Genomic DNA, 25,263 nt, shown 5'->3' with positions numbered 1-25,263 from the left:
ACATAATCTAATCTAGATTTCCAAAAGGGACATAATCCTTGACAAAATAGAAAAAGATATGTCACCCTTGAAGGCAATAAATGAATACTGTGCTCCCAGAGGTTACTGTGAATATAGTCAAACCTGTTAAAACAACCACCTCTATTCAGCAACCACCTGCTATCAACCACCACCATGGAATAGCCCTGACCTATTTTCCCTAATGAACTACCTCTATTCAGCAACCACAGGTCTAATGCAACCAGTGGTCCCTCTTGTTTTTTTTTTCTTTTTTAACCCAGTAAGTGCACACACATCTTTAATTCAAAGTGATTTTAAATGCACTTACCGCTAGTGCATTACCAATTTCCACATTGCCAGGCCTCCGTGTGGACTCCAGCTAGACTTCTAGCACATTTACCAACACTGGGCTTAGGCCACAGATTCCTCCTCACCAATGAGGTGGTGGAGTCTAGTGGGTGTCTATATGTGGGCCTGTGAAAATTTGCATAAGACCACTTTGATTCAGTCCCCTAAGTAGTATCTACAAACTGGTTTGACAGTAACTGCATTCATCAGCACAAATGATACACTGTTTCTGTCCTAATTTTTACATGGGGATTAACTTTTTTAAACACTTACTGCAGGATTATTGAGAAATCTGTTGAACAATGTATGTGCATTGTGTTCTGGTTATCAATTTTGTCATGTAAAAAGATATAACCCTTTTTTAACATTGAAGTGCAGATTGTTACATGACTGACAATATATGCTTCTTTTAATGTAAGGTCATTAAAATATTTTTCTTTTAGTTCTAGTTCTATTCTGTCCTTATTGGACAAACCTCAGAAGCATTATACAGCTGTTGTGTTTGAAAAAGAATCGTCTTACGTAGGTCGAGAGGTGAGTTTTCTCTCCTCCTTTGTTCCCTCCAACCCCCCCACCCCCCGACCTTTCTCCAAGAACAAAGTGGTGCACTGCTTAATTAGTAATTTTGTTCTACATATCAATGTGACAGGAATAATTTTTTTTTACGGTTTTGTTGCTTTAAAAGAATTTACATTTTTAGCATATTTATGCTTAGCTTTGTCAGCATCTATTGCGCATCTTGCATTCTTCTCTCTCTGATCTCTTGTTTGACTTTAAAACGTGAAAGAGTTGAAAAGCAGCTACGACTAAATATCTGAAATTTGCTGTTTAATATCCAGCTCTGATTTTATAGATTTCAAATCTTCATGTTTCCTTTCGTGCAGGTAATCCTTGATTTGATGCAGTATGAAAATATTGTCGTGAAACGGGGGCTAGATGTCGACCAAAAATTAATGGAGAAGCTTGGCATCAATTCTGTGCCTTCTTGTTACGTGTTCCATCCCAATGGTTCCCATGGATTAGTCTATATGTAAGTGATGTTGCTAATGTGATAGAAAAACAAAAGAAATCTGTTGTCAATCATAACACAATAGGAAACTGCACAGGAGCAGGTTTTTGGAAGTTTTTACTCTTTAGAAGCTATCTCAAAACCTACCACTGATTTTATCCACAGTAACCTTGGTGTTTTTTAACTCCCTTCCCAGAAATATTGAGCTGGCAAGAAAGATTTCAAATATAATTGGTTTTATCAGTCCTTGTGCATTTTTTGCGTGTATTTTTGGCTGCAAATTTGAACTAAGTAAAAACATATATAGTACATCGTTCTGTCAAAATTATTAATGATTAGTTTGAGACGTCTCGAAGACATGATAAGGCGCTATATCAAATGCAAGGATTATTATCTGTCTATTTAGATACAGATAAAAGATCTTGGCTTTTTATAGTATCTTTAACATCAAAACGTGTTGAAGCAAGTTGCAGAAATTACTGTGATTTTATTTTGTACGCAAAAACTGCAGCCATTTGTCACGTAGAAAAAGCCCCAAAGCAGCCATGAGGCAAATGACATAATTTAATCTGGAGGATTATTGGTTTGGACATAAAGAAACGCCCTTCTCTTTTTGTAAGATCTTTAACTTCCACTTATACAAGCAAAAGATACCCAGTGTTTAAATATCTGATCTGAAGGATGTCGCCTCCCAACAATGTAGCTCTCTCCAGTAGTGCATTGAAATGAAGCCTAGACTGCGAGCTCAAATCCCGATGTGCGAAAGTTGGCACCAGAGATGAAAGTGCTACAAACTGATACCTACGAATTTGGCATAATAACAATAATAATCCTTGCATTTTATACAGCACATTTAATGTCTTCTAGACGTCTCAAAGCGCTTCACAGAATATACTATAAAGCGGATTGACTGTATATTTTGTGGGCGAAACGCGGCAGCCAATTGCGTACAGCAGTGTCCCACAACCAGTCGTGGCTTGAAGTGATCAATTTATTTATTTAATAAATAAATAAAGAATTGGTAAATCATGACTGGAAAGTCATGTAAAGAATTAAATTACTAACTACCATAAAATATTTGTTTTGATTTGGCCCGTCATTTAATGATTAAATGTTTGTTTTCTGAAACAGGCAGAAGCCCCTGCGGTCATTCTTTTCTTCCTACATAAAGTCACTGTCTGGGGTTACAAAAAGACTCTCCTCTTTAAGGACTCTACCCGTTAGCCAAAATGAAGATACCCATACGTCTCTGAATGTGTGGAAGGAGTTTGACAAGTAAGTATGCTCAGTTAGTTTATTTAGAGCAGTTAATAATTAGTGGCCTTGATCTAGTACTGCCTGAGACAAAATGAAATATCGTCTGTTTGCAATGTGTCAGGTTGGAAGGTTGCCTTATAATATCTGTTTTTCTCTTAATTGGGAATCAGATTTACCAACTCAGTTGATTTTGAGGCATTGGACCGTGTGAAAAGCTCCCAGTCTGTTGTATGAAACACTTTGAGATGTCCTCCCAACGTGCATGGCGTTATATTATTGTTATTCTGTGGGAATGTCCACAACCTGACTTGCTAACCAATGGCAACAAATTCATATTTTTTTTAGGGGAATGAAATTGAATGATAACTTGTATTGTGTTCACATAATCAAAAAAAAAAATAATAGGCTATGTGGGCTAACACAGCAACTAATCTGTGTCAGCCACGGTCCCATAAGTTGAGCAATCAATTTAATTTGAATTTGAGGATAAAACAGGAGGGAAATATAAACCAGGTAGAATGATCTGGGAGGCTGGAAAACAGCTGTGCTGTGAGAATACAGTTCCGCCACCTGATGGGTGGGCAGGGTAGTGCAGCTTCATATATTACACAAGCCCAATGTGGTTTTTGTATGGACAAAATAGAAGTAACTGGAGGAAAAAATAGCAGCATTACTATTTTGCCAGTAATGGAAATTTATGAGAGCTTTAAACTCGGTAGGTGAAGATTGCTGAGAGCTAATGTTGCTCTTTATTTGGAATACAAACCAGGTTCCGTCAGATGCCTTGATTTGGCTTCTTTATTTATCGATGTACAGATTTTTTTTTAAAAAAAACAAGGCAGCTCGAAAGTAAAATTTATTGTAGCATATTTATCAAATCTATATTGGTGCACAATTTCTTCTCTTTGCCCATTATCTAAATTGTTTTTAAAGTATTTTTGTGCAACCTTTTTAACCCAAATCATCTGAAGGTGTTTTTACAAGTTTGGTTGACATAGAAAATAAACCCGAAACTTTTTTTTTCAGGAGGAAGATGTATATGGCTGACCTGGAGTCTGGTTTGCATTATCTCCTACGCGTAGAGCTTGCTAGTCACAAAATATTGGAGGGATCAGAATTGAAGACCTTGAAGGATTTTGTTGCAATCCTTTCGAAGGTAAGTCCACAATAGTCGGATGATTTTTAGCACTGACATTGAATTCATGTCTTTGCTTAAACTGAGGAAAGGTGTGGAGCTTAGACCATAAACCTCAGGTCTCCAGTATGTGGAAACTCTTATCTGCACAAGTGCACCAACTGAATAATCAGTACATAAAGTGTCTACGAAGTAAGGTTTTTCCTCCAGCATATACTAACTATTTAATAACAGAGTAGAAATCAAGAGCGTTGTGGTGATTGAAGAAACGTCACTCAACATTCTCTGTTTTAGGAGATTAAGATCAGGGATTGACTCTAAATGCCTTAGAGAACTTTCTGCAAAATATCTACTCAGATTTATATGCTGGAAAAAAGCATGATTTACCTCCCAACGGGCCACCTAATTTTCCTCAGACACAAGAACTTCACCGCTTTTACAACTTTTTTATCGCTTATTTCATTGGGAGAATTTACAAGAAATATAGTTTTATATTATAAGATTATCCATCCACCTGTTCCATTCCACTGCTGAAGATAAAGAATTGAAGAAGATCCAAATTCACCTGAAAAGGGTTTCTCTAAGCCAGCTAATTATATATATATATATATATATATGTATAATATATATGTATATAGAGAGAGGTTAAATTTTAGAAATAAACTGAAAGTTCAACCAGAATTGTCAAGTTGAACTTGTATTAATCTTGATTAATATTGGCGTATTTTAGCGGGGAATAAAATGAGTTCTGTATTCTACTGTTTGAGCAGAATATGAAAATCTATTTGGAGCTGAAATTATTTTAAATGGATATTTTTTCCAGTTTTAACATTATTTGCATCTAAAGAATTAACAAAAATTGTTACATAGTGAGGTCCGTGCCGGTTCCCTGAGGCGAGATGGGGAGATTGGAAAGTCATAGTGTGGAGATTCCATATCCATGTCAACATTCTGTGCCGATGTTGCGTCCTTGTTATTGTCCTGTGCTATTACTCTTTAGAGAGATTTCCAAAATTACTCACTTATAGAACTGAAATCCTTTCCAACAGCAATTGATTTGCACCCATGTAAATGCTGTTAAACCTAAATGTCTAAGCAAAGAGTAATAAAGGCTGTACAAGCAAAGCTTTTTTTTATATCTATTAAACCAATTGGTTTAAACAGTTAAACATCAGAAGCATGTTAGTCTGCTTAGACGTTCGACTGTTAAAATTATATTATGTATTTACCAATGAAGTTTGTGAATGTGTACAAGGAGGATTAAAATGCACAATAACAGTGATTTTTGTTTATCATCTCAATCCAGTCAGATCTGGGTCATTTACAGTCTTCTGAGGGTGGGTGGGGGGAGTACTAATTATTTCTTATCCTGAAACCACAGACAGATTTAAAAATGCAGATTTTCTGGGGTGACCTAGTAGCCTTACAAAGCAGATGGTGGCTAGCTTGAACACTCGCTGTTGAGAATCTGTACAGTATTCATTTGGGACAAGTGGTGTAATTCTCCACAGGCCACGGGAGGGTGACTTCTGATTCCGAGACATTCTATGGGGATTGGAAGAAAGCAACGAACCGAGCAATGAACTGACCTGGTTATCTTACTTTATGCACCCTTCCCGCCTAGCAGATCGCAGCATATCATTCTTCGTCGCATGCAAATGGCTGACCTCTGTTTTAAAGGCTTTTTTTAAAATTTACTCTTTAAATTACTGCTTGAAATATTGATACTTTTGGGGGGAATAGCTGGTCTTAGCTATTCATACGTACTCTGTATAAAAGTGAGTGGAGCTTCCTGCAGAGGAAGTTAAAGGAGAAAACAAGCTGAACACTAAATGAAAACAATTTCTTTTGAATAACTGGGGAATATTGAAAAGTCAAACTAGGGAAATTGTCTAGATTTTTGAAATTGTCCTACAGAGCCCAGTTACTGTTTCAACAATTTTGAAGCCATTCGATCTTGTTTTCTCTTTAATTGGTGTTGAAATTCTCCTTTATTTAGTATGTAGAGGTTAATGGCACACTAAAAACTCAAAAGTTAAGGTAGGCTTTCTTTAGGAGTGAAGCTTTCAAGAAATTATGCATAGGATTTTAAATCCAGGGCCTCAATTCAGTAGCTAAGTTCCTAAGAATGTGAAGGAACAGCCAGCCTTGAATAATTTACAGTATATTCTATGAAGCGCTTTGAGACGTCTCGAAGATGTGATGAGGTGCTATATCAAATGCAAGGATTATTATTATTATTGAATCTGATACTGGCACAGTCAGGATGTGCTTGCAGTCCTACAATTTTAAAAATGCTCTCTTGACTCATGCCATCCAACACACACAGAATGTTCAAAAAGGAGTCTTACTCTCTAGATGGCATATTTTCAATAGCTTTGGAGGTCTCCTGGGAATTATCCTAAGTGCCCACAGCACTCAGCTCTGGGGGAAAAAAACCACAAGAAAAAAAAATTCTAGCTGTTCTCTAAAGAAAGTAGCACTTAAAGGGATTATATGTTGCTGTTGTTTGTTAATGTATTGGGGGAGGGGGGTGGGCGTATGCATTTTTGTTAGTTTTCCAATGTTTGCGGAACTTAATAATTAATTTGGGAGGGGGGAATAAATAATACCAACTGAGTTCTTTGTGGATTTTTTTGGATGTACACATGATCCTCTAAAGTTGACGAATCATGCATTTTATATAGTGGCACAATCTTTAGTCCCAAATATCTTTCCACCTAAACCGCGTTTGGTTGGCTGAGAGTATTCAGAGAGATAATGTAATAGCCAGATTAACGCTGCACTTTCTTAAAGGAAAACAGGCCATCTACAGATTTGACCCTCAAACTGACAGCAGGGATTATCAGGCTTTTCAGACTAATTTTTTCAAAACGCCAGACTCTTCAAGATTGTCAGGTTTAAATTGTCAGATGGGATTTTAAGGAACACTACCATGCTGAAATGAAAATATTTAAATCATGTTGCTCTACATTTGGATATTAAATTAAAATAGAATCATTGTTTTCTTACACCCCAATGCACAAGACAATGCAAATTCACTTTTAGTGATAGTGATTTTGGAGCTGGTCCCTGAAATTACAGTTTGAATTCTTTCTCCCTGGCCTCAAGTCAAGGAAAGTCCAGCGCCAAACATTGGTTTGTTTCTTTTCCTATTAGAGGCTGCAGTGTAACTGGTTCTCCAGTAATAAATCCTTTGAGGACAGTTAGAGACCTTCTAATTGTTTTTTTTATATACATAGTGTATCACTTTTTTGCATTAGCTGCAATTGTCCTAATATGTACATTGATTTTATTCTGAAACCATCTTCTGGAGCTGGTTTGGAAAATGGACCTATAATTGAGTCCATGTCATTCAAATCAAAACTCTTCTGCTTTTCTGTTGTGCTGAATCAACCCAGAGCTAACAAACAAGTAGAACTGGGGTAATCCTTATTTAGCCACCACCTTTAAATTTCTATTTTATTTTCTGAATGTTTACCAGTAACACTTTCGGACAACAATAAACCATTAGTTCATCTCGCCTGCCCATCCAACTTCCCAAAAGTTTCCTTCAACCAACTTACCATAAAATATCCTAGAATCTTATCTAATAACCAAACCTTGTCTAGTTCATTTTTTATATGATTTCCAGTTCCTTGTTCCATTACCTGTACTAGTAGTTTGTGCTATATGCCTAATGTCTATTTTACTGAAAAAAAGTTGTACTGCACTTCCAGTTGCCTTTCTTTTATTTATTTTGAAGCTCTTCTTGTCTTAGGATTTAGTGCATCTTATTAGCTTTTAGAATCTATGTGATCCTTGCATGCTCGCCTCTACTTGTCTTTCTTCAATGGAAGCTTTTCAAATTGGAAATGGAAAAATGCTATTGATATATCTTTGGGGACTTCTTCTCAAAGTTACTACCTTTAGTCTTCAGAGTAAATAATTCCTATAGTCTGGAGAAAGTATAATGTAAATCTTTTTTTCAATAAGTCGCTTCTGACTTCGTTTTATTTAATTCCATTCCACTACATTCAAGATGCATGCAATTGTCATTATTTCTTTATACCAACCATATCAAATTTGCTAGTGACTTAAGTTCATACTGTTCCTCATTCTAGTTAATGTTGATTAAATTTTAATTAAATTGTATTGAACTCAGATAATATTTTCTTGAAAATATGGTTGCTGAACTGTTCAGTAATATACATGGAGATGTATTTAATCCACTTGCAAACGTATGCTAAATCCTGATTGTGATACTAGGTTGAAGCATAAATGAGATATTACATATATTTGTTTCACAAATCAAATAAACTTGCTTGCAAGGTCCTCTTGGGAATTGTAATGTAGTTTGTTAATCTCGTGAAGTACAAAACCAGCTACAAACAACTGGCAGATGTGCCTCAGCAACAGAAGGCGATCTAATGGAGCAGTGAAATGTAGCATCTGTTATTGTAGAAGTTCAAGGTAGATATTGTGCTGCGCTTTAAGAGAAAGAGATTCCAGGAACAGGACAGTGGGGTGGGCAGAGTCTTTATATGCATTTAAGATAATGAGTTACAGCCATTTGTCCCACCAAGCCATGTCATTCTCAAAGCGTATAGAATCCAGCCAAATTTGAGCTCTACAAGGGGTCTCTTACTCCCTCAATGGTAAATTGAGCAAGCCTTCAGAACAGCTATCTGCAAACTATCATATTCCTTCTAAACTTCTCATCCAAATGATCATCTTGGGTTTATATTTTGCATTCTTAACATTTTAACATTTGTATTTATGGTACACCTGTTTTGCCTATGGAGAGTTGCTATGCCATCAAAGGTGATACCAACTGTTTCTGAATGAACCCATTAACAATAATGGATATCTAAGAATCTTCATAATGCCGTAATCTCATTAAAGGTCTTAGGTAATGCAATAAACAGTAAAACCTGAATGGTTTATGAGAAACCAATCCTGAGATTAGATGAGTCAAGGTGTGTGTGAAAACTGACTTGAGTATATTCTGTGATGATGCCTATAGTGAGTGTCTTTAAGTATTATCTGATGCTTTATAATTTTGGTTTTATTACAGTACACAGGAATTTTAGTATCTCAAGATGATAAACTGTTCTTTGTTTTCTCCATGTACTGCGTGCTCTCAATTGTCTCTACAGTGCAATGTCATATAGCTCTGAAGTTTTGGCATTTCAAGGCCTGGATTCATATTTGTTAGTCATCAATTTTGTGTGAAGTAAACTATAGAAGTGTAACTGGTGTTATTACACTGGTTCCAGCCTCAGCTGTCACACCAGTGGGTGGTACAGATAGGAGGAAATAGTGCGCACGTATCTTTCAGTGGCTGGCAGAGTAGCATTTGGTTAACTTCAAAATTACTCAGTATAAATTATGTATTTCCTTAGTGATGTGGTCCTTGGATGAAACAATATCTTGACAATAGGATTTTTCTCCCATCCCCCAAATAAGGAGCTTTGCTAATAACTATCAGACTGGCTTTGCATTAGAAGACATTTTAAACATTGTTTGATTCAAGAAGGATCTCCACATTTATGGCGGGTGATTTTCTTTTTTTTGTCTTGGCCAGCTGTTCCCTGGTCGGCAGCCGGTGGTGAAGTTGCTGGAAACCCTGCAGGAATGGCTCGTGAGCCTTCCATTAGACAAAATCCCTTACGATGCAATCCTAGATTTGGTCAATAACAAAATGAGGGTAAGTGCTGTTATCTTCCAAAATACTGGATGGGATTCTTGAGCAGCAAAGAAAGAAAAAAAGCTGCTGAGTGGTGTTGCATGAAGGGTTTCACATAAAAATACTGAATGCACAACACCACAATAAAAGATAAAGTTGATTGCTGCAAGTGCGGTAAGTTTATTTTAGGTATATCGCCATTCTCCAGTGGTTTGTGCTAATTGCATGATGTGATCAAGGTACTTGGTTCACGTTTTTAAGGAGTACAATTTACTCTTTTTTGTTTTTATATTTCTTTTCGTTAAAGCTTCTATATTAAAACTTTCCAAATTCACCCTCCATATTTAACCAGCGAGTGGTTGAGCCATCCAGGCTAGGGTGTTCCCAGGCTCGATTCACAATTGTCTGTGGCTTGCCTGACGGAAAAAGCCTATATACCTTCCATATAATACATTATATTGTATTTGTTTTGTACAGTATTAGGAACCCTTTTAATTGTTTTAAAAACAAAATGGTATTTTTGATTAGGGTGCTATGTACATTTAGCCTTTTAGTCACTAGGAATGGAATGCATTTTCCTGAGGTCACCTAGCTACTCATCTACCACCTTGTAGGAAATGTGCCCAGTCCCCACAAATCAGGAATAGTACATACAGGTTTAATCCAACCCCAACAGTCTGTTGTATACAATTGTATTATTTATTTCCAGATTATCCATTGTTTGATGATTCATTTTAGATTTTGTCAACTTTGTAATGCAGGTGGATGTAAAGGGACTTTCCTGCTTCTATATTTTTTTAAAAAAAGGGGATTCTTTCTCTTGTGGCTATTCAATTTTATATTCTCCTAATCCAAATTTAAATCAATTGGCTATTCTTGTTTTATGGGATGTTTTGAGCACACGTTAGCTGCCATTCTTGCATACACATTTTATTTCTAATCCATTATATTTTCATAAAGTTCTTTGTAGCATTTGCTTTCATGCGTAATCTCCCCAAAAAAGCGAGTTTGTTATCATCCCTTGGATATCTTCAGGTACAGTACTAACCACCAAAATGAATTGTACTGTTTTTTTCTCATTCATGTACATAAGGCATTTTAATTGTAAAAGTGGGGTATACCCAGGTCATGAACCTCCTGGAGGGCGTTGCCATGATCGACTGACAGGAAGTGCACTCACAGTGGCACAGTCCGGATGTTGTCAGATTAAAGCTTTAATAAGGGACCCATTAGTTGCACGAATTGAAAAGTCTGCTGTTAGCCGCTTAGCTCAGGGATTCACTCTAATCTTTCTGAAAGAATATCAATTTGAACAGGGATACTGTAGTTTGAAGTGGATCTTTAAGCTAACTGCACCTTCTATTAAAACTACAAGAACAAAAGGTACCCACCCTTGATAAATACCATGAGACCAAAGCATACAAGAATATTCCTCTTTTTAATTGTTCTTGGCATGTTTTCTCTTCCTTCTATGCTGGCTTACTGGAGTACATTCCAGCGTGTGCTGTCGACAACCCTCCGCTCCCTCACCCAAGTAATCATTCTTCATGTGCCATTTCCACTCCCAACCACCTTTCTTTGTTCCACGTGAATACTGACACCTACTGGATCCTTGGCTGACATTTTGCCAACCTTGCAGTCTGTTACTGAAAATTTCCAGTTTGGAAAAGTGTTTTGAAGATTTCTAAAGAAACATTTTTTCTCTTCCTCTCATTCCCCCCCCACCTTTTCTGCAGACATTTACTTGTGTGTTATTCCTTTTGCAGATATCTGGAATGTTTCTCACAAATCGCATACAGTGGGTCAGCTGTCAGGGCAGCAAATCCCTATACAGAGGCTACCCATGTTCTCTGTGGACGCTCTTCCATACCTTGACTGTGCAAGCTGCAAAGCGTCATGAAATTCTAGTAAATTCTGGTAAAATACCTTATTTTAAAGTAATTTTCAATGCTACTTTTTCTTGGTAAACAGAAATTGCTTATGCCGAAGATCAAATGACTTGCAATAATGGAATATTTTAAAATACAATTTCCCTTGAGCTAATGGAAGTCTCCCCTACGTGGGGATATCAAGTACTCTTGGATAAAGACAGCACCTTTTATGTTTTGTAAGGGAAAACATGTCTATCATAATTTTCTTGAATGAATCCCAGTAACATTATGAAATATACCACAGAACCCGATCATGAAAGATGGAAAGACAAACCAAATTCAAATGTGGGGAGACTGTTTAAAAAAAAAAGTGTGTGTATGAGAGAGAGTGAGGGAGAGCTGCAAGGGTGTAGTACACTTTGCCATCTGTTCTCTTTGGATTAAGCTCTTGCCTGTTCCTTGTGATCTGGAAAGTGGCACAAGAAAATTCCATTTGCATTTGGACTCATTCTGGTAACCCTGTCTCATTCGGTAATCTTGTACCCAAGAATTTTAAACAGTTTCAATGAGAGGGCAAATCATTTATTTGAAATTGCCACGGTTTCACAGTTTAGGTGCTGTTAAATACAATTTGATAACTAAAAAACTATTAAATTAGTTCTAAATAATTGACAAAAGAAGCATATTTTAAACTAATTTAAAATCATGCTATAAATTAGTAGTATATGTAGTTTGTGACTGCACATTAATATTTGTTGATGAGTTTATAATGCAGTGATAAGGAGCCGTATCAAATGCAAGTATTGTTATTAATTCATGGCCTTCAGACTTCAGAGATGTATCTGGAAGATGGACCCAGAAGAATGGCTTTCGTTTGAATGTAAAGTTTTTTTAAAAAAAAACAAATCGTATCAATGGTAATCCTACCAGATTTGTAATTAAGTGGCAATAAATTATCATCTGCTCTTTACCTTTTATTTGCTTCCATGCAGCCTGACTTTGACACTCAAAGTAATGAGATAGATTGAGAGTTACTCTTGTTGCACTATTTAAAGAATTGGGTCAAATCGAGACAGCTGGATTATGTGTAGACATTTTTACTCCTTATTACTTATCCTTTGCATCCAGTGAACATCCTTTAATCCCACTCTGCAGGTGGGTTTAGGTTATTGTCCACTTTAAAGATTAGGATAAACTAAATTGCAGGGAGCAGGGGTGGAGGCAGCAAGGATAAGAATAAGGAGGATTACATGTTAAAACATGGTGTATATTAATCAAGTGTAGATCCCATCTTTTAACTGACAAAGAAAAGTCCCAACAAGATTTGCACAGTTTGTGACAAAACGTTTGTGCACCAGTAAAACAAGCTACTGGGCTTTCAGTAGTGTATTCGGACTTGCTGTATTCAGGCTGTGCAAAATGTGTAGGAGATCGTTTCATTGTACCAAAGGCAATGATTAAGTGTTTTGTAAATTCTTACATAAAATACAAAATCTTGCTGGCTATTGAAATTTTTTTTTTGATGAATGGAATTAAATTTGCTGTCTTCCTATTGTAAAGCCAGACCCACTTAAATGTTTGCAGTGACGGATATGAATTTTGTATTTCATCATCTCCCCTCCCATTAATTTATCAAAATGGAGAATTTATACTAGGTAGGCAATGGCTCAGATGTTCTACCACTAGGACTTCTGATTCTTTTTTGCTTTTCAAAGTAATGATCCTTGCATTTGATATAGCACCTTATCACATCTTTGAGACGTCTCAAAGTGCTTCACAGACGAGAGGAATATCCAGCTATTGCCTCACCATCAATGTCATGTGCAACATGGGTTACATGCACAGCAAAGCACAACCTGTCCCCAACAAATCCCTACTGCATCAGTGCTACAATTTTGTTCCCATTTTCAGAATCCACCAGAATCTGAGCGATTCAATTAATGAATAGTGATTTTAGCATTGTGACATCCTAAGTAAGGAATACAACATTTCTGCAGTAAAATAATCCCCGAACCATTTTAGAGTGAGTTTTTGTTATTAGCTGTGCGATCAAAAGGTGATGCCGGCATAGATTCCTGTGATTATTTATTGTGAATGGGGGGCAGTGGTTCAGAACATGGTATGACAATAATATCAGCAAATTTATATATAATCGCATGAGTGAACATGTGAATGAAGATCTCTACTAAGATCTTCCAATTTTTGTTATGTTAGTATGTTTTAGTTACATGGCCACATTGAATGATATGAAGGAAATGGGTTGCAATTTGAAGTTAAATCCAAAATTAATTCAAAGTAGTGATAAGAATATCTGGTACAATGTGCTTTTTACGCAATAATCAACTGCAAATTAGGAGGAATAAAATTTTAGCTTTATGTAAGGAAGTAACCAAGTCAATCATCTACTCATAGTCCAGGGAGATGGGATCACCAATTCTCGTGAGATTCTGACTGAACAGAGACCTGATCTTCAGTAGAAATTAAGAAAAGCTGGATACATACAATTTATATAAAAAAAAACTAATGCTGGCAATCTATAATCTATAATGTTTAAATGTGAAAGAAAGATGGGAAAATAACAATCCTTACATTTGATACAGTGCCTTTCATGTCTGGGGGACATCTCAAAGCCCTTCACAGGATATACTGTAAAGTGGAGTGACTGTTTTTGAGGACAAACGTGGGATCATATGTTGCCTTTAGCTGAGCGGACATGGTTACGGGTTTAGCGGTAATTTTAGAGTAACTACAATTGTTTGTTCAAGTAATCTGTAAAGAATTGCATTACTGTGTATTTTATGTTTTGCTCATCATTGCTTGTCAGTATTACTTCCTCAAATTGGGAAAATAACTTTTTGATTTATTCCATTTGAAATGGGGGACGTGAGTTAGATTGGTCTTTGTTTAGGTTAGTCCAATGTCTTGTTCCAGTACTGGTGCTCAGAAAGGATTATCTCAAACCCTGTTTGTGTTTGTTGCTAGGAGCTGTGATTTAATATCTTTCCATTTAGCTCAGTTTCTCCACTAACACCAATGATAAGGTTGGTTTTACTTCTGAAAAGTTATCTATTTGGAAGAGTCCAATTTTTAATGTGAGGCTTGCTGATCTTCCATTTCCTAAATTGAAATGCTGACAATTACTGCAAAGAAAAAAGTCAAGTTGTAGCACATATAAAATTATGTGATTTAGTATTTCTATTAATAGAGTTGCAGCTGCCCTTCACCTGTTAATAGCAATAACTTCGACAAAAGAAAACTGGTCACAAAGGCCGGATCTGTTACCTTCAAATGCTTTTTTTTGTATCCTCTTAAAAAAAANGACTCATTTTTAATTCAAAATGCAAGATCAAATTGGTGATCCAGTGATAGTAGAAATCATTTTCTTATTTGAACTATTTCAATAAAATATAATTATTTTAAGTTTGGACCTTCCGGATGGGCAGTGATGGTTATTTTGGTCCTAGAATCTCATATCCCTCAGATGTCATGTTGTCACAGTGAAAGATAGTTTTGTTTTCAAATGTATAAAGTTTTTCATGTAAATTGAATTTCATGTATTCATCAGATTTCCTGTAAATCTAAGAATCTAGACACGAGGATGTCTTTGCTATGCGATTACAATTTATTATTGTTCCATCCCATCTAGGTTTTGACGATAGTCCTCAGATAGTTCTGCAGGTTATAAGAAGATACATTCATCATTTCTTTGGCTGCATGGAGTGTGCACAGCACTTTGAGCAGATGGCAAAAGAATCTATGGATAAGGTAGAGACACTGGACAGTGCTATTCTGTGGCTCTGGACAAAACACAATGAAGTGAACAGCAGATTAGCAGGTAAGAGTTAGCACCGTCAAAAATACAGCTCCATTCAAGATTGTGTTAGTGCAGACTGTATTCTGCTCATATTGGAAGATTTCTAGTGTTTAGACATTTGTACACTGTAAAATGAGAATCAACAATATAACATTTTCAACCTTCAAAACGAATAGTCTGTGGAAGAAAGTACGCACTGGAACTGAATGAACTATGAGGGGACCTGGCTGCCATAGCTATCCAAAGCAGACTTGGATGTAAAGGTTTGTTCTCATCCTTGTGAGCTAAAGGATGTAGACTATACTACACATCATTATTGCATTTGCTTACTGTGCACAGCAAATTGGGGTTATAAGAGCCAGCACACTTGCTCGTTCCGCTGATTTCTCTCTCTTCCCCCCTCCCCATTATGCTAGTGAAGCAACATGGCAAAGTGTGCCACTGCTTCCAGCGCCTTGTTTAATCCTGAGAAAACACTCCTAAATGGTGCTAGGCAGACACAAGTCACAGCCATCTTGGGGACTTGAACCTCTGACCATCTGGCAGGAAGGTGTCTGCTCCGTAGTAACTAGCTTCTCTCAACCTGCTGTCATCTCCAACGTTTCTGAATGACTGAGACAAGTGAACCGGGACATTTTGGAAATGCCTTTTTATAGCCGATGAATGCTAACAAAAAGGGACCACATTCTTTTTAAAATATCTAATCTAGGCCACAAAAATTCCCTTTTCATTCTATTAGAGGGAATTTTTTCATCATGCTGTACAGCTTGGAACAATGATTTGCTGAACCCTGTTCCATGCACATACTGTGGAGTTGTAAACATGTAATATGTAAATTTAATGTTTTGTTCGGCATCTCCATTGTTGAGCAAGATCATTGTCTATGAGTTGTATTCAATTACCACTTGAATGCGAGTGGGCTGTTTAAGTGCAGTTTTGCTAATGTCGTGAAGAAAAGGAGAGGGTTGCTTGTGAAGCGTGGGTTCTGAATTATTGCAACTCAATACAGATGGGTCAAACTTGTTTTGTGAAGGGCCACCCTTAGAGGGCAGCCTGGCCTTCCCATTTAGGCTTTGTTGACGCAGTTTATTCTATATGTATTTTTTCCTATCTATACCATATACTGAATACCCAAGCCTGTGTAATGATCCATAAAATAGGTCCCATTTACTAACACAAGGCCAAATGGTGAGAACAATGATTGATACTGACAAACGTACAATAACACCACAGCAGGGGTGTGCACAAATTCATTGTCCTCCGCAGCTGCAGCTGTATCAGTCGACTTGTACTGGCTGCTTGTGTGCTTATGCCCATAGAAGTGAATAGCAGTCTGTTTTGTGTGGAGTGGAGGAAATGTAGGCTATGTTCCACCAGACAGCTGTGTCATTTTTTAAAAAAAAGTTCTGCATTGTAAGCAGTGCAGGACTTTTGGGTCTCTCATGTTTTTCCAACCAATTGTTTAAGAATGTCAAGTGAACGAAGGTTACTGTGGCACCCAGGAGACCGGTTAAGTTTCAAAAGTACGACCTGGTTTCCTTCTCTGGAGAGTTATGACATAGAACCTGTCATCTGTCAGCCAGCAAGCAATGAATGGGCAAGCCCCACATTCACAGCCTACAAAGTGAAGCCAGTTGGGTTTTGTTTCACTTGTGTTGCAATGAATTGTTAACCAGGCTCCTGGCCTATACAAAAAGGCTTCAAAGAAACAGCTGGTAGAGGAGGCAGTTAAATCAGAACAATACATCCGTCAGAACTTACCTTTAGGTAAGTAAGTATGCATAAAACTTTCAGGAATTATTAGCTCTCTGTTTTGTACATGGTTTAATTTTTGTGTACCCAAGCTTTCGGATTTTATAAAAGGCAATATTCCTGCTTTGTTGAGGGAATGTACGTGACTCACCTCCTACCCGCCCCCTGCTAATGATGGGGCATTTATTATTATATTTATTGTTATTTATTATACCTCACACAGGTATTTGTAATATCGACAGTGCAGTGGAAACTGACTTGTAAAATCAGCAAATGGACAACTAAGTTTGACACATTAATGGGTTGACCCACAAAAGTTAGATTGTATTATACTGTACCATATAGTGTATTAAATTAAAATGCCTGCAATAAAATTCAATCAGTGAGTTGACCACATTAGGGCAGTGACTTTAAGGTGAGTCTCCACTGTAATTGTAAGGGATACTCCCTTAAATGTTTGGGGTGAATATGGTTGTACAATACATCCCCATTATAACCTGCTTCACGATCATGCAAATTTGGTTGTACTGTGGTCCCCGTTCTTTGCACATACCAGCAGTCGGCCTTTCACACTAAAATGGCTGATTTCTGGTTTATTAGGTCGCTGTCACTTTCTGAGTTGTTGCTCTTGTGCAAAGCAGGAAATTGACAACCTAATAATCCAGAATTTGACAATTTTAACTTCCTGTGCTTAATAAAAAAAAGACTTCTGGGTCATCAGGTCACTGCCAATGTCACTTGCTGCATTGCACGGAAATCTGGAAGTGACCTTGTGTTCACCCTATGACACAGAAGATGTCTTTCTTATTTTAGTGCAGAAAGAGGTTGATATGTGGATCTATGCCTTGTGACTGAAAGTGCGCAGTAATTGCATTGCCCGTATCTAAAGATCAACTGCTTGTTCTGAGAAAGATATCTAACCAGTTGCTTTGAGTGGGTTTGACCAGATGAAACGTGAACGCAAATTTTATTAAGGAAAACCGGTATTAAAAACTAATTTCATCCAATAGATTAGAGGTCTGGAAATGTATAGGGTGGTTTGGTCATGACATAGTCAGGGCCATATTAAACTCTGATAGATGTTAACAATACAGCAAAACTTTATGTGGTATCATGAACGCCATTGCTGACCATTTGAAATGCTTATCGATTAAAATGTAATTTTAAAGGAGGAAAAAGTGAGAGAACTTTATGATTTTAATATAAATAATTCAATCCATATTATTTGTTCCCTTTAGGTGCTCCAAGTGAAGACCCAAAGTTCCCTAAAGTGTCGTGGCCTAATCCTGACCTCTGCCCTGACTGTCATGAAGAGGTCAAAGGCCTCCATGTATGGAAGGAGGCAGATGTTCTGACCTTTTTGAAGTCCCATTATGGTGCAGACAACCTTTCCTACAGATATACTGAAGACGAGACCAAAGCAAACGGTGCGGCAGAAAGCCGTGGGCGTGAGGGTGGACAGAAAGTGACAACACATCAGAGAAAGGAGGATAATCTGCAAATCCTAGCCCAAAACACCAGACCTGGCATTGGGGAGAAGCTAGAGAAAGCAAGCAGTCTGGCCGACGTGAAGAGAAAGTCGGGTGATCGTGACATAATCGGCCCGAAGAAAGAATCTAAACAGTCAGTTTCGTTTTTTGGAATCGGATTTTCAAATGTGGACATGAGTCTGTGTGTTGTTCTGTATGCAGCGTCCTGCTTCTTTTTAATGATCATGTACTTTTACTTCCGAATTAGGTCCAAAAGGTGGAAGACCAGATACACCCGTCCATACGTTTAAAGACAATTTTCAACCGTGTTGCATTAGGGCGATATCAAAGTCGGTTGCATTATAGTTAGTCATTCCAGTGGAGATGTTGACAAATTGCCTAAAAAAAACTCCTCCCTCCTTCCTTTCTCTCTTCCTGTGACCACATAACAACCACACCTTTAAGATGATCACAACAGAAAACCAATTGTGGAGAATTTATTTTGCACGAAAAAAAAATTGGGAACAAAGAATGGGTTTAAATGTTTCAGTTTGTTAAAGAAGAATTTACGATCATCCTGCAACTTCCGAGGAGCCAGTGACCTTTTTAAGGAAATAACACTGGAATTTTAATATTTTTGTAAAGTATTTTTCCACTGAAAAGATGCTTCAAACTAGGACTAGCTACAATATTTGATGGAATATCGAGAAATATTTAAAGTACACATAGTTAACTTAACTCTTTGATGAAGGGCCTGTAGCAATTGGTACACTTTTATCTGGTTGCCTGTGCAAAAGAATTGATGTATCACGGTGTGGCAATTCCATTTTGATTATTTTTATACGTGGTTTACATACCATAGAGGTGCCAAACAGGGCAATTTCAACTTCCTGCTTCTCCTTTGCATATATGAAGTAATCTATGAACCACATTCAAAGACTGCCCTGCGCTAAATTCAAAGAGCAGAGAGGTAGTCTCAGCAATAGCAGACCGTTGATCCTCACTGCTCAACGAGCTGGTATGCAAGTTAAACAAGCAAGTGAAATCCATTCCAGGAGTTTTTCTTATCAGCTTGGAGACCTGGGTTCAAATGAAGCCGTAACCAAAAAGTTTGAGGTTGTATCAAGGATCATAGCATTAAACTGGTTTAAATAAGCTGAGCATGTCCTCAAACATGTTCCAAGTCGTGTCATCTCTTGCTTGAAAGGCCACAAGAGTAATTATATCCAATATTGTTGGTGCAATTGGCTGGGAATCACTTGAGACGTATTGTCAGGCAGAACTTTAGGATTGGACTTGCATTGCATGTGATCTGTGTTGTTCTCAACTACTATTGTCAGGAGCCTGAAGTGTATCAAAATACAACATTGAAAGTACCTTATTTAATAGAAATTGTGACTTATTTTTGATATGAAAAAATCTGAATGAAAACCAAACACCAGCCAATCTATATGTTGTTTCTGACCTGTGGCTCAGTTTAAACAGAGAAACCTCCTGTTGCGTTTCAAGCAGATGTGCCTAAACTTCTGCCCAACTCGGAATAATGGCTTAGTATTAAAACGATCACGGCAAATCTATTTGTTCAGTATTAACTATAGGATGACAGGGAACTATGGGCAAACAGGAAATTTATGAAAGCTCTCGTACCTCTGGTGGATATTTCCATTTCAGTATTAATTGTGTTGCGTTTTGTATTGGTTTGCTTGTTCAGAAATCATAAAATTACTTGATGAAAGGCATGGATTTGCTGACCAATTTAATTTAACTATTTATTAAAAAGCTGCCTTGTTTACTGAAACTATATTGTTTGACACGCGGGTCAATGTTTGCCATATTTTCTCCACCCGAGAGAAGCTATTCCTTTGTACTAAATAAATTCAAGGAAATTATGTGATTCGAAACAAACTGTTCTGTGTTGTAATTCTGCAAGACTGTTCGTTTGACATAACTGTTCTGTTAAAAAACTGTACAGATGCTTCACCAGTTGTTAACCTGCAAGTAGGATTTGAGCAGTCCATGCGCCGTTTGTGCTGTAAGTATTGAACTTGTGCATAGACCAAGTAACAGGAAGAGCACACCATTGTCTACCATAATGTCAATCAGTCCAATGTTTGCAATCACCGTTGTATGGTTTTGCAAATGTACATAAATATTGGAGACCTACTAAATCCACTGTTTTAAAACAGGGTTGTGCAGCAGCTAATGTAATGACAGGATGGTTTCCATTCTGCTGCAGGTGAGCAGAGACCAGTTTGAGGCAGACATCAAGAACACTGCATTATATATCAAAGAATCTTGGCTTTGTTGTCGTTAAACAGGATTTAAAGGTACCGAAAAAGGCCTTTCATTTTGGAATATTTTTTTCTTTACAAAATTTGCTCTGAGTACCTGTGCCAAGTGATATTAACATATTTAGATTGCATGGGGCTACTCAATGCCAAAGATCTGACGACGTGTTTCATAAAGTGTTCCCGACTGGTTTTATTGCAAGTGTACTCCATCACAACAAGTGGAATCCGTATCATTCAAGTGTGAATTTATAGCCTGTAACAATTTACCTTGGCTGAAAGTGTGAATTTGGGTTATCCAGGCAGTAGTCAACACTTAAAAACCCAATGTAGATATTTTAAAAAGGGTAATTTTTTTTATATCAGGTTACAGTATTTTATTACGCAGCCAATATAAAGGGCCAGAGGTCAACACAGCACTGAAGTGTAGAACAAAAAGAGATTGGGAACAACGACTTGCATTTATAAAGCGTCCTTCAAGAGTCTTGTCTTGGAGGACTTGACATCGGTGTTTAGGTGAGTGTGAGATGTTGGAAGAGTTTTCTCAGATGGGAGCAATTGTCAAGTCTTGGATGAATGTAATAATAATGTAGGCTCTACAGGGAGCTAATTGTACAGGAGAAATATTCAATACCAAAGAGGACACTAATTCTATATGGAGAGGTAGAGTATGGAGTCCTGTAGCTCAGTGGTTAGAGCATTCGCTTTGCAAGTGAGACACCTGGGTTCAATTCCTGGCAGAGGGCGAAACCTCGGGCAAGTTTCCTTACTCCAGACAGAGCCCAATAATAATTCCTCCAAAAAAAATAAAACAATAATAAATTGATCATTTTCCATCCACGACTGTTTGTGGGGCAGACGCTGCTGTGCACATTTGGCTACTGCATATCGCCCACAAATATACAGTCAGTTCACTTTTTACAGTATATTCTGTGAAGCGCTTTGAGACGCCTCGAAGATGTGAAAAAGCACTATATCAAACGCAAGGATTATGTTATGTGTGAAATCCAGTTTATATATGGATTAAGAATGTGCACAAATGCTGGATACGGAAATGGAGCTGTCAAAGGGAAGAGGTGATAGCTGTTGAGACTTGTTGGGAACATTGAAGAAAGTGCCTTGAGAAATTTGGATCGAATTAGCTTTTCATTGCCCAATCCAAAGGCAGAGGAAGGGGATAGAGGGTCCAGTGATTCAGTTGTCACACTTAGAAAATGAAAGTTGTGAGCACGAGGACAGTGTGATCTGAAGGAAAACTGATGGATGAAGAGTAGAATCGTCAGCCAGAGGTGGACAGAGCTCTGGTCAGCGGCGCTTCTCCCTTGTGCCCGAACTCTGTCTCGCATCTCACTTCAAGGAGGAAGAAGGGACAAGGAAAGGTGAAGTCATGAAAGGCAAGAGAGGAGGGAAAGGGAGAGGAGAACACAACGATGGGGGGTGGTGGGGGGGAGACCAGCTAACAATAGGGAGAGGAGCTTTCTTCCCGCACCCATCCAATCCAACAAAACAAAGGCTTTGGGACTCACTGAGACCCACAACGCGTGTGATCCAACCTCATGAATATTCAAATATACGGTGGAAAGTGCTGGTCCAGTCAATGTAACGTGAGTGATGGAGAGAGAGGGGGGAGTGGGGGAAGTGGAGTCCAAGAGGCACTTGTAGCCAAGTGGCATATGTGTCAGCATCTTCACCCCCATAACCGCCAGGGCTGCCTTCACAATGCCAGAGAGCCGTCATTGTGCCCCGTTCCGCCTCTTCATTCAGCCGCACAAAGAGCACCGCTGACACAAACTCCAGAGTACTTCAACCGAGGCGGTCTTTCCTGCCTCCTCGAGGGCTCCTCTCTCCTCGGCTCTGTAACTGCCTCTGCGAGCAAAACAATTCAACGATGCAAACACTGCACTGAGACGGACACACTCTCCAGTGCAATAGCACTCAACGATTGCCCCAAAACAAACGAACACCTAAACCACACACACACACACACACACACACCAGACCCCAAAAAACCTAACCCAGTGATGCATTCGATTAACGGAAACGGTGTGGAGTTCACTGCATTTTTTTTTGGGGCTGAAATGAACTTTGAAATCTATGATACGTCGTATGTTTAATTGTGTGTCATTTAAAGTATTGTCAAGTTTGCAACCCTATCGATATGGCTGATGTGAAAAGGCGTTAATACAAATGCAATCTCGTTGTTGTTGTTGTTGTGGTTGATTAGATGCCTTGTTCAAAGCTCATTTCTGGTCCAGGTCCCGACTTGGAAATCAGTGACACGACGCAATTTCCTCGCTCAAACCCCTCTTGGAAAACTGGGATACTGGGCAGCAAAATTGGAACATATGCGTCTCTCTCTCTCTCTCTCTCTCTCTGTCTCTCTTTCTTTCTCCAATCTTTTAACCTGGTTTGTGATTGCGCGCCTATTAATTTGTAATCCGCTCACAGTGTCCACTAAACGGATTGAACCCAGATTAACGCACTCGCTGTAACAAGGGTGATTAGCAAAAAAAAAAGTGTGTGTGTGTGTGTGTGGAGGGTGGGGGGGGGGGGGGGACTCCTTTCGTTTTGAATGCGGGGGTCACTGGAGCCTGGCTTGTCCAACAGGGGGCTGAGAGCTTATCACTCCTGTTTGCAATAATCACAATAATAATATTTCAGTATTGCTTCGGTTTGAACGCCGTCCCCTGCGGGAGACTGTAGTGCGAGTCAATAACTTTGCCAAATTGACGCTTAATTATTGCATAATTAAACCACAGCAAAAAGCTTGTGGGGGTGGGGGGGGGCAACACAATAAACCCAGGCTGCAGGAATGAAACAAAACAGCACTCAGCGTGGGGTGGGGGGTGGGTGGGGTGGGGGGTTGGGGTGGGGGGGGGGTTGGGGCTAAAATCGAAAGGCTTTAGATTTTCCACAAATCAATATCCAATTAATGAGCGAGAAAACACAAGATTCATTATGATAATTGAATGTACTTTCCCCTCATTCTTTTGTACACTCGCCCTTTGATCCTGAGCGTTTAGTCAGAATCTCCTCCTGCTTCATGTATATTCAGTTTAAAACAACATTACAACCCCCCCCCCCTCTCCCCCCCTCCACCCTCTCCCCCCTCCCCAGATAAAGACACGTAAAAATAAAGAACCCTTCAGCTCGTGGAGCGAAAGACCACGTTGCGTTATTTTGCCAACAGTTTGGGGGGGGTTTTTTTTTTTTCGTCTGATTTTTAAACGTCCATTCATTTGGATGTGTCCGAAAACAACACCAGGACATACACTGAGAGTGTTTCAAACAGAGCTGTGCGCACTCACACGGCTGTCCAATCCTTAATTTCCTTTATAACCCGGAAAAAAAGGCGATTTGGACACAGATATGGGCATTGCACGTTCATCTATTAATTGCCAAACCTTCTAGGTGCAGCTTCCAAATATATATATATATATATATTAAATGTTGAAATATACAGCACAAGAGTCCGGCTGTGCTGTTCCCGCAGCATATAATATAATAATGTAATATCCTCGACCTTTAAAACGGGGGGGAGTTTATTGACGAGCAAAATCGTAACAAGTGTCAAAGGCGATGCATTTCCCTTCCCTGTGGGTGGATTGATTTTTTTTTATTGGGGTGGGTGTGGGGGGAAGAACAGGTTGAGGAGGAAAGGTATATTTTAAAATTATTTTGTAATGCACACACACACACACACACAAACACACAGACACACACACACAAATGTATTTTAATCTCGGGTTCAGAAAATATTATTTCATAAATGTGAAAGATGATACAATACACTATCTCCCCCCCCCCCCCCCCACACACACACACCCCAAGTTATTACTGTCAGCGATTAAACCCACTCCACTATAGCAACAACGTTGAGATAGTGGTTTTAATAATCAGGAAACTTGTGGTTTTAATATCAGTTCAGCGGTAACTCACATCATATTCAAACATTCCCAATCCTGACATTTACACATTTAATAAGCAACATCCTGGACAAATCTCAGAATCTACTTGTGTTTATTTTCTTGTAATAACGACATACATATCTGACCGATTTGTTGTGTTGCAACAATAATATATTTATTGTTAACTGGCGCAAAAGTGGATAAATGTGCCATTTCAAGCAAATTGTATTGACGCAGAGTATTTGATCAGTTGAATGGGTATTCTTGTTCATGTACATATATAATATACACATAATATGTTATGTCTGGGTTTGTGTGTATGTATGGATTTCTGTCTCTGTCTGTCTGTATATGGGAGAGTATGGATATGTGTGTGTGAGAAAGAGTTTCTGGGTATATATGTATGTGTTTGTATATGTGTGTATATGCGCATGTATGTTTGTATATGTTCATTTATGTATTTGGTTGTATAAGTAAGTGTTTGTGTTTGTATAAGCATATAAAAATATATATAGATGTGTGTATTTGCTTGTTTAAGATGTGTGTGTGTGTGTGTGTCGTTTTGTGTGTTTGCATTTGAGAAAGAGCCAACAGTCCTGATTTAATTACGTTTCAGCATTAAGCTTTTGTTTCCTCTGGTGAATCTTCACAGCTGGTTGATATAAACCTCCCTCATTAAACACTAAATCAGTCCTTACTTCGTTATCTCATCGAGAGAGTGAACAAAATCCTTTCCCCGCCAAA

At 38.2% G+C, this 25,263-nt stretch overlaps 1 protein-coding gene across 2 annotated transcripts in view; it reads left to right on the top strand.

The window, feature by feature from the left end:
* The window catches only part of LOC103183053 (quiescin Q6 sulfhydryl oxidase 2), a 59,327-nt gene that overhangs the window by 11,780 nt on the left and 22,284 nt on the right, over positions 1-25,263 (top strand). Inside the window, exons 5-12 of one of the 2 annotated variants that reach the window (XM_007900299.2) lie at positions 792-882; positions 1,233-1,378; positions 2,489-2,632; positions 3,641-3,770; positions 9,316-9,438; positions 11,184-11,334; positions 14,935-15,123; positions 18,093-20,224. In XM_007900299.2, the coding sequence (XP_007898490.1) occupies positions 792-882; positions 1,233-1,378; positions 2,489-2,632; positions 3,641-3,770; positions 9,316-9,438; positions 11,184-11,334; positions 14,935-15,123; positions 18,093-18,634 (1,516 nt within the window). In that variant the 3' untranslated portion in view covers positions 18,635-20,224. Of the gene's footprint in view, positions 1-791; positions 883-1,232; positions 1,379-2,488; positions 2,633-3,640; positions 3,771-9,315; positions 9,439-11,183; positions 11,335-14,934; positions 15,124-17,788; positions 17,792-18,092; positions 20,225-25,263 lie in introns of those variants that run through there. The other variant, XM_042337622.1, reaches the window with a different exon arrangement.

Source organism: Callorhinchus milii, unplaced genomic scaffold (genome assembly GCF_018977255.1).
Source record: "Callorhinchus milii isolate IMCB2004 unplaced genomic scaffold, IMCB_Cmil_1.0 Scaffold8, whole genome shotgun sequence".
Classification (NCBI taxonomy): domain Eukaryota; kingdom Metazoa; phylum Chordata; class Chondrichthyes; order Chimaeriformes; family Callorhinchidae; genus Callorhinchus; species Callorhinchus milii.
The sequence above is the reverse complement of the archived record's forward strand: the minus strand, read 5'-3'. Positions and strand labels throughout refer to the sequence as shown.